The sequence below is a fragment of the Portunus trituberculatus genome, chromosome 42 (assembly GCF_017591435.1).
Source record: "Portunus trituberculatus isolate SZX2019 chromosome 42, ASM1759143v1, whole genome shotgun sequence".
NCBI classification, from domain to species: Eukaryota; Metazoa; Arthropoda; class Malacostraca; order Decapoda; family Portunidae; genus Portunus; species Portunus trituberculatus.
In genome coordinates, this window is record NC_059296.1 from 19,696,288 (window position 1) to 19,706,750 (window position 10,463).

A 10,463-nucleotide genomic window follows, 5' to 3' on the forward strand; every position below is an offset into this window, starting at 1 on the left:
GACTCCATCTGTGCGGCCAGAACCTGCTGTGTGAGGCCCTCGTCTCGGTCCGCCTTCGTCTCGCACACACACGCCACAATCTGCAACACCCTCCATCTTAGTCCTCCCGCCCATCGCCCACCGCCTCCCTCTATTATAGCATTATTCACCACCCACTCCTTCCTTTGCCGGTCCCCGCCCACCCACCCACCTTGAGTCCTGCCTTCTGGGCGTGGGCCACCTTCTGGCCGATCAACTCGTCACTCTCCTGGAACAGCGTCCGCCTCTCGGGATGGCCCAGGATCACCCACTCGCACCCGCAGTCCTGGATCATGGCTGGCGAGATCTCGCCGCTGAAGTTCCCTTTCGCTTCCTGCCGCACATAACAACACAAGTCATCAGTATCCTGACGCTGTCGCCACACGCAGGAGACGCCGCTCTACACACTCACTCACTCACTCACTCAAGCCACGACCGCCACACCAGATACTCACCTTGAAGCAGTTCTGCGCCGCCACGCCAATGGTGGGCGGCAGCTGCTGGCGGGCGTACTCCAGGTAGCACGACGGACACCCAACCACTGAAAAAGAAGTTTATACTAATAATTACGTTTATGAAATAATAATGATAATATTAATAGATAATGATAATAATAATAATAATAATAATAATAATAATAATAATAATGATAATAAAATAACAATAATAATCATAATGATGATAAAAAAATAATAATAGTAGTAGTAATTATGATAATGTCAATAATGATTATAATTCAACAAGTGGATTAAGAAATAATAATATCAATAAGAATAAATAATGTAAATAGTAACGATAATAGTGAAATGATAATAATGATAATAATAATAACAATAATAATAATAATAATAATAATAATAATAATAATAATAATAATAATAACAAGTAATAATAATAATAATAATAATAATAATAATAATAATAATAAAAAATAATAATAATGATAACTGATAATAATAATAATAATAATAATAATAATAATAATAATAATAATAATAATAATGATAATAATAATAATAATAATAATAATAATAATAATAATAATAATAATAATAATAATAATAAGTGTGTGTGTGTGTGTGTGTGTGTGTGTGTGTGTGAGAGAGAGAGAGAGAGAGAGAGAGAGAGAGAGAGAGAGAGAGAGAGAGAGAGAGAGAGAGAGAGAGTCCTTTTCAGATGAGATAATTTTCTTGTGGGGATGTTTGTCAAATAAGGCCTGATCATTGAAACCTAATTGAAGATGGTCACACAAGTCAGCAGCGTCACTTCCTGTCCTGTCCTTCCTCTACGTCTACAATCATACCACGGATGTGTGACTAACAACGTTTGTGGCTGTTGTGACGCTGGGTGTGGCATGTTTACTATGGGAATTTATTTTTTTCCTTTTCTTTTTCGTAAATATATTTCATGATGATTTAGATGACAGAACGTTATTTCTAGTGGGAATTCTGTGGTGTTGCTCTTGATGTGACGTGTGTGAAACAGGAGGCGAGCAGGGCAGCAGGTCTTCATGTGGAACAACGAGTAGCTTTCCAAGAACCTCTCTGAAAAAGGCTATGTTTACTGTTCCTTTTTCGCGGCGCAAGAGAAATCGTAGACTAGTCGATGAAAAGTAACGGGTCACTTCTAGGATTGCGTTAGAGATACAGGATGTTCCAATTGTCCCTCCGGGGTGGCCTGGAAAAGATGGACAGCGGATGGAGAGGAGTGGTGAAGGCTGCTGGTTCGGCTATGAGATGATAGAGGCTTGTATTGGTGTAGCTAATGTTGCTGTTGTTAGTGGTGTTTTTTTGTGTTTGTGTTTACGTTTGTTTGTGTAGTTGTAGTTGTTGTTGTTGTTATGCTTGTTGTTTGTTGGTCTGTTTGTTGCACTTGTTGCTGTTTGTTGTTGTTGATGATATTGTTTGTTGGGCTTGCCATTGTTGTTGTGCTTGTTGGTGTTTGTTGTGCTTGCTACTGTTGTTGTGCTTGTTGTTGGTGGTGGTAGTAGTGGCTGTATTGGTAATGGTGGTGACGTGAATATGATTTTTACATGCTGAGAGATTTAACAGAAGAAGAAAAAAGGGTGCTTTCTATTTGATAAGGATAAGCTAATGATTACTTTGCTCAAGTAGAATATAAGAATAAATGTTAAATGGAGTATGAAGTATCACAATTCTAAAAGTTTATCTTATTGATTTTATCAAGAGATTTAGTATAATTTTAGAGATAGTTGGTTTTGGCGCCATCATTGGGAGGCGGACGACTGATTGACACTGGTCTTTGAAATTTTTCCTATTGAAAGCATGAGATGTTGAAGATGTAATAAGGTAAACATACCAAGCTGTATTTTAGGATTCGTGTTTCAAATCAGAGAGAGAGAGAGAGAGAGAGAGAGAGAGAGAGAGAGAGAGAGAGAGAGAGAGAGAGAGAGAGAGAGAGAGAGAGAGAGAGAGAGAGAGAGAATGGGAGGTGGAAATTATTTAGTCTTCATAAAGAAATGAAAAGACTTGAAAACGTATTCAAGTACATCCTGTTTAACATTTCAGATACCACGTTGGTTTTAGTGGCGTAATAGGGCGTGGTACACTCACTCCTATGTGCTGCAATATCATGGTATACCAATGTAAGATGGTATAGCCTGATTGCTGCTCTGGCGCTCAAGCACAGAGTCATCTTTTACGAGCACAAACAAGAATACTAAGAATGCTTACTAGCAAAAATACTAATTAGAATAGTAAAGTTAATGATGTACAACTTTCTCTCTCAAGAAATAGATAAATGAAAAGAGAAGTAAGGCGAATAATATTACACAAGAAAAATTGAATGGGAAATTGACGCCGCGCCTGCTGGGTTTGCAGGAACCCTGAGTTGTCAGGAGGAAACGCAATATTGTTCAGGAAGTACAAATTACTGAGTTTTTTATTAGAGGCGTGCCACACACACACACACACACACACACACACACACACACACACACACACACACGTTTCCTTTATAATCTTGGTAACATGGAGTTAATCTAATCTAATAAAATAATAAGTATAAGAAAAGAAAAATATCTTAATCTTTGAGTGTAAGTACTCGTAAGACATCCGTAATCATTTCAAGTTCAAAACCGGGGAACCGCCTTGAATTTGTTCCATTAATATGATTGTGCTTTATCAACAGTTAATATTTGGGGAAAAAATAAAGTGAGCACGAAGTAAGAAGAGGGAATACATTAATTTAATCTTTCAGTATGGCTACATTATTGATTAGCTCAGGGATTCTCAACCTTTTCTTCATATATATATATATATATATATATATATATATATATATATATATATATATATATATATATATATATATATATATATATATATATATATATATATATATATATATATATATATATATATATATATATATATATATTACCCTCTCTGCTTGATATATATATATATATATATATATATATATATATATATATATATGAGAATATATATATATATATATATATATATATATATATATATATATATATATATATATATATATATATATATATATATATATATATATATATATCTATCTATATGCAGAGGGGTAAAAGATGGAGAAAGGCTGAGAATATATATATATATCTATATATATATATATATATATATATATATATATATATATATATATATATATATATATATATATATATATATATATATATATATATATATATATCCATTTACCCCATTACTCCCATACATTCAATTCATAGCCATAATAAAGACAGAGCACGGGTTTAGTGCAGCAACGCACCACAGAGCTTATGTTCCCCTATGATCATGATAAAGGCATAGGAAAACAAGAAAATCAAAACAGAAAGTTTTATTGTTTATGTTATTGCTCAAAATATTGCAATGTACTTTGATAAAGAAAAATAAGTCATGCAGTTCATTTGCACAAGAAAGACTTTTCTAAAGAAGAATTACACAGTCCTTTTATTTAGCTAAATGTCAGAACCGTACAGAAATATTACTCAATTATGAAGTCCATTGATTTATCCCCTGCCATGCATTTTTTTTTTTTTTTTTTTTTTAGCCCTGGTTAAGAATCCTTGAATTAAATGATTGTATGGCAAAAATCAGTGTAAAAATAAAGGTGATTACTGGAAAAAATGGCTTTTAGTAGTGAAAAGATTAAATTCCTCGCATATGAAACACGAGCTCATCTGTGACACTTTAATGACTTTATTTCTTTACATACGTATCAAGGAGACTGCACACACACACACACACACACACACACACACACACACACACACACACACACACACATATATAGCCTCAGGCCCCTGGCAATTCCTACCATGGTGCGAGACATCAACAATTAGGATATCCTTGTCGTAATTCGAGAATAAAGAAAAAGAAGAAGAAAAAAAAAAGTAAGACGAAAAAAGAATATAGCAAGAATAAAGAAATGAAGAAGGAAGTAAGAAGTAGAAATAATGAATGAGAGATGATAATAAACTAAAAAATATAATATTAGCCTACTAATATCATAAGAGGTTATCACCAATCTTGTGATAATTTGTTACTACTTAAAGGGATGCGCTATGCGCCTGGCAACTACGCGGTTGCGTGGGCTAGCTATCGATACAGCTACGAGCATAAATATTTTCATTTTTTTATTTATTTTTTTATTTTTTGACCTAAATTCACGAGATGGTAGCCTTAATATTAGTCTTGTGATGACACACACACATCATGCTGTTCTTTGTGACTGTCTTGTCTCTTATCTATCAGGGTGGTATTTTCTGTTTCCGTGTTTATCATCTTCTCTCAGTCATTATTTCTACTTCTTACTTCCTTCTTCATTTTTTCATTATTGTTACGTGTTTCATTTACGTACTAATTGTCTTGGTGACTACCTGTCTTGAGTATCAATTGCCTTGTAGACCTAGGGCCCATATCCACGAAACGAGTTAACTCTGAAATCGTACTTAGCTTAGGGTCAACGGTTTAGGGCCGTCGAAAGTCGATCGCTTTTGATGTACCGTACTTCGCGCGCTAGAACGCATTGCGTACAAAATATCAACATTAGTGATATTGAAGAAAACATAATTATACTAGCATTTTCTTTGTTTTTTATTTATATAATTTCATAATACAAGTATCAGGTAAGTAACATAGAATAAAAGTATATATTTCCGAAGAAAAATATATGCATGAAAATGTATTCCCGTTAGTAAGGAGCAAACACTCCAAGTAGCTACACACAAGCTCTTCAAAGAGGTTCCCGCGTTTTCTAGCCAGCAGTGTACGATTATTTCGCCTTTTTCTAGCCATCACTTATCCACCTACTGTATCAGGTAAGGCTTTAATGTGTTAGAAACAGTACTTAATATTACTTTATAGGAGAAGTTTAAGGTATTAGTTACATTACTAGCATACCACATGGTGCACCTAGAGCTCCTCATTCCAGCTAACTTGAAAACATTTTATATATGTCCATGTGTCACAAATGGCACCAATCGCGATCTGTGTAGTTTTCATTGTTCGCCAGCTGGTTTAATTCACAAGTTGGTCCTGCCTATCGCGCCGAACTGTCGCTCTTGTGGAAGCCCTATTAAGAATATATGTATTGATATTCATGCCTACATTCCTCATAATATATACGTTTGGTTATTTCACTATGTGTCTGATTGAAAATTACATAAAAATATGCAAATATATTTTCCTAATGGTCCAAAGTATGGATGTACCAGTGTCCCATCAAAATATTTTTTGTAAGTCTAATAGTACATATATACCTTATCACAAAATTGTCAGAGTTTCTGCATAGGATAATGCTCCACTCAAAAAGTGTAGAGCAAATATCAGAGTAGCATTTACAAAAAAAAAAAAAAAAAAAAAAAACAATTTTCGGAGTCTGTGCCGAAATAACCTGGCCAACATTACCGAAACCGAATTTTCCTAACTGAATCACAACAAGCGAACTTGGTATGCCTTTTGATCTCAGAAAGTTTCTCAGAGTTGGCACTGTCCATTTTCTAAGTTCATCCTCACTAATATCCATAGTGTTATCCATAGTGAAGTCGTTGTGTAGCGAGTGTGGCGATGGCTCTTAACACGCTAGATTTGTTTACGTTTCGATAGAACAATCTCGGTGCATGTTAGACAATATCCTCTATACTGTTAATTTCTTAAGACTATTAATTGTTGTGATTTTCTGTATGAATATAATTCATATTAATTTTATGGAAAGAAAAAGGCATTAAAACTATGCTTTACCTATTAATGATCTTTTCTATTTTTGTCCCAGAAATAGAGATGGTAAAGAAGAGCGCTCTACATATATATAAATATTTCCACTTTTTTAGCTTATATGCCACGAGTACATTCTTAGAAAGATTATAACTATTTTATTAAACCATTTAATATTTACAAAACGTGCAGAAAATTACGTTCCAGTTGACCAACTTGCTGTGAAATAATTAACCCATCTGGCGGTTGAAGGCACCTACATAGCAGATCGCGATTGGTCCCATTAAAACTCTTCCCGCTTCTATGTGTAGTAAAATCAAAATATGACACCCAACATTTTATTAATTGTTTCTTAATTAAAGTTTATTGCTGTAAGAGCTGCAGACCAGTGATCATATCCACACTATGATAGGCCCAAGTATTCACTGACTTGGAGGGCGGTAGACAAATTAGATTTATAGATTAAGTAAGGTATTGTAAGGTTAGGTTACCTTTACTTAGGTAAGACTAGGGTGAACGGGTTTGACCTACTGGTCTCACTATACACAGAGCTTCCCTCACAAGATTGGTCACAAATAAAGTACCTTCACGGTCCAATCTGTATCTCTTGATGAGTTCAGCATCATTAAGCTCATGCAAAACGTCCCTTCTACGATGATTCCTTTCTGGCTGATGTGGTTGTTGCTCTCGTGGCGCTGCCATGTTGTTTGTTTACATCCAGCTCCGTCGTCCATAGCGCTACTAAAACAGGGTCGACCCTGTGTGTGTGTGTGTGTGTGTGTGTGTGTGAGTACGTGTTCTATATAGTTCTCACACTTAGTAGGAAACAAAAAGAAAACGGGAGAACTGAAAAAGAAATCCTTTATGAAACTCTTCCTGCTTCCTCACGGCACCTATGACGTCACTTCCTCAAAACTTATCATTACCAAAACTTCCCAAGTAATCTCCGAACAGGAAATTGTAAGTGTACACTTCGTTCCTAGCCACACACACACACACACACGCCCGGTAGTTCAGTGGTTAGAGCGCTGGCTTCACAAGCCAGAGGACCGGGGTTTGATTCCCCGGCCGGGTGGAGATATTTGGATGTGTCTCCTTTCACGTGTAGCCCCTGTTCACCTAGCAGTGAGTAGGTACGGGATGTAAATTGAGGAGTTGTGACCTTGTTGTCCCGGTGTGTGGTGTGTGCCTGGTCTCAGGCCTATCCGAAGATCGGAAATAATGAGCTCTGAGCTCGTTCCGTAGGGTAACGTCTGGCTGTCTCGTCAGAGACTGCAACAGATCAAACAGTGAAACACACAGCGTAATGAAGTGGTTAACGCGCTCGGCTTACAACCGAGAGGGCCCGGGTTCGAGTCCCTGGTGCTGTAAGGCTAAATGGGCGAGCCTCTTAATATTTAGTAGCTGTTCACCTAGCAGCAAGTAGATACGGGATGTAACTCAGAGGGCTGTGGCCTCTCTGTCCCGGTGTGTGAGGTGTAGTGTGGTCACAGTCCTACCCAAGGATCGGTCTATGAGCTCTGAGCTCGCTCCGTAATGGGGAAGGCTGGCTGGGTGACCAGCAGAAGACTGTGAATACAATACACACAACTGAAAAGCTAATAATATTCATTCTTAGATTTTGAGGGTTTTGCCATCCACCACTCACCAGCCAACCTGATAACCAGCCCTCCCTACTCAACCGGAGGAAGAGAATCCACATATCTTGTAGCTCAGCTACATAATTTTAACACTTTATTACTTAATTAAGTCGAGTTTTTTTCTGAAGTATTTTTTTTTCTTCGCCACATTAGAACATAAAAAGAAAAATAAAGGAAACTGCTGAATTCTCTCAAGCCTACCAATTTTAACACATATTTGTCTTACACAATGCTGCCTTTTTGTTGGTGAATTAACTCGATCTTTTCTTTTCTTTTTACGTAAGTTGATTTTTTTTTACCGTCGCATTAGAACATGAAAAAAAAAGAGAAACTTGAAAAACCTGTCAATTCTACCAATTACATAATGTTTGCTGCTGAGTTATATCGATTGTCTTTTCTATTTTTTTTCTGTCGTTTTTTTTTCTTTCGCCGCCTAAAAATAAAGAACATAAAGAAAACTGCCCAATTTTCACCTATTTTCCCCATCCATAAATTTCCTTTATCTTCTTAAAGGCTCCGTTATAACTCAACACCACTACCAAGCTGATTACAAAGTCTATTCCGTTCAACTTCCATTCTATTTGTGAACCAATACCCCTCAGCTAAACTTCAGTCGCCGATCACTTTGTAGCAACGGCAAACTTTGAATCTTATCAACTTATCGAAGTGTTGTTAGTTAGGGAGCCTTGTGTGTGGCGGTGGTAGTGGTGGTGTGATGGTAGTAGTGATGGTGGTGGTGGCGGTGGTAGTGGTGGTGGTTATGGAGATGAGGTTGATGGTGACGGTCAATCTTACTTTTGATAGTGATGACTGATACAAATCGGGTTTTAGAACGCATCATCATCTCTCTCTCTCTCTCTCTCTCTCTCTCTGTGTGTGTGTGTGTGTGTGTGTGTGTGTGTGTGTTTTAAGAGACAACCGGCCAGCGTGAAAGAAAAAATAGCAGTGAAAAATAAAGAAAGAGAATTGCAGGAAGAAAAGTGGGTTTTTGTGGAAAAGCAAAGAGCGGATAAAGAATTTTTATAAACTCCCAGAAACACGCACACACGCACGCGTGCGCCCACACACACACACACACACACACACACACACACACACACACACACACACACACAGAGAGAGAGAGAGAGAGAGAGAGAGAGAGAGAGAGAGAGAGAGAGAGAGAGAGAGAGAGAGAGATTTGTAAGTACTAACAATACACCATAAAATATTTTGAATGAAGGCTAGCGATCTTGTAGTGTTTTTAGTCAGTAATGCTTAGATGAGATGTGTAGATTTAATGCAAGAAGAACACAACCCTGAAACTAATTGCATGCCAGACCTGCTTTGTCCTGTTCTGCCTCTTCTTTGCTGATATTTTTTCTATATTCGAATCTTTCGAGATCTTCTTTTAGTGGTGCAGAATATTTTGTTAAACTGTCACGAATATCATGAAAACTTAGATCATCCCAATTTCGTCTTCTGCTTGTTAAAAGTAGTCGAGCGATATCCCTTGAATGACTTCAGTTGTACCCTCAGATTCTGACTCATTGATGTGAAAAATCAAGTCAGATCGACATTCTAAATACTTTTCCTTTTAGGAAAATGTGACAACTTTGCAAAGCCAAAAGGAAAACTGAGAACGAGAAAAAGAAGGTTGATAAAAAATGTAAAATAAAACAAGCAAGGAAAGAAGAGTGAAATAGAGAAAAGAACGATTCAGTATCCAGCGTGGCCATGAATTATGAAGCTAAATCAATCGTGCACCCTTACAAGAGACAGAGAGAGAGAGAGAGAGAGAGAGAGAGAGAGAGAGAGAGAGAGAGAGAGACTAATATGAGGGCGGTGGTACGACGGTAGGGCGGGAGGCAGGTGTTAGTATAGGTCAGTGGTTCCCAAACTTTTTCAGCTTGTTACCCAATTTAACATGCCACATAAAGCATGTTACCCTTTTCACAAAATTTTGTTATTATTGATATATATGGCTACAAATTCACAGTAACAGTGGGTAAATACTAACTATATACTGCACAGGGCAGTACACATATCTACCTCGGCTGATGCTCACAGATAAACTAACAGTGTGAAATAGAGGGAGCCTCAGGCAGTGAGTGACGTGTACTGGACAGGTCGATCTGGGCTACTACTGAGTGACTTTTGTCCTGAAGCATACTTGTCAAAATACTTTTGGGTTTCCACACACTTAGCTATATACTTCTTCTTTTCTAATACTGTATATTAGTTTTTGATGTTTATTGTTATTTGGTTTAACTTAACCCCAGGGGGTAATTTGCCCCCAGTTTGGGAACCACTGGTATAGGTGGATGGAGGGAAGGGGCAGGGAGGGAGGAGGGAGAGTGGGAGGTGAGACGGGAGGGAGGAAGGGATTTCATAGCTAATCGAGGTCGTTCGAGGGAGAGATCTGGCGAAAGGAGAAAAAATGCTTGTGAAATGAGAGAGAGAGAGAGAGAGAGAGAGAGAGAGAGAGAGAGAGAGAGAGAGAGAGAGAGTTAAGGAATCGTTTAATACAGCATTTTTTGAGGTGATTTATTGTGAATTATGAGATAGTTACAGGCGAGTAGTGAAGACCAAGAAAAAA

The 10,463-nt window shown here is 37.3% G+C and overlaps 1 protein-coding gene across 1 annotated transcript in view; it reads right to left on the reverse strand.

The window, feature by feature from the left end:
* LOC123517384 (triosephosphate isomerase-like) overlaps nt 1-559 on the reverse strand; it is a gene marked incomplete at its 5' end in the record, with an annotated part of 869 nt that extends 310 nt beyond the window's left edge. Inside the window, 3 exon segments of the mRNA XM_045277395.1 lie at nt 1-80; nt 191-352; nt 474-559. The exon segment at nt 1-80 is cut by the window's left edge and continues 310 nt beyond it. Of these exon segments, the coding sequence (XP_045133330.1) occupies nt 1-80; nt 191-352; nt 474-559 (328 nt within the window).
* Between the last annotated feature and the right edge of the window lie 9,904 nt (nt 560-10,463).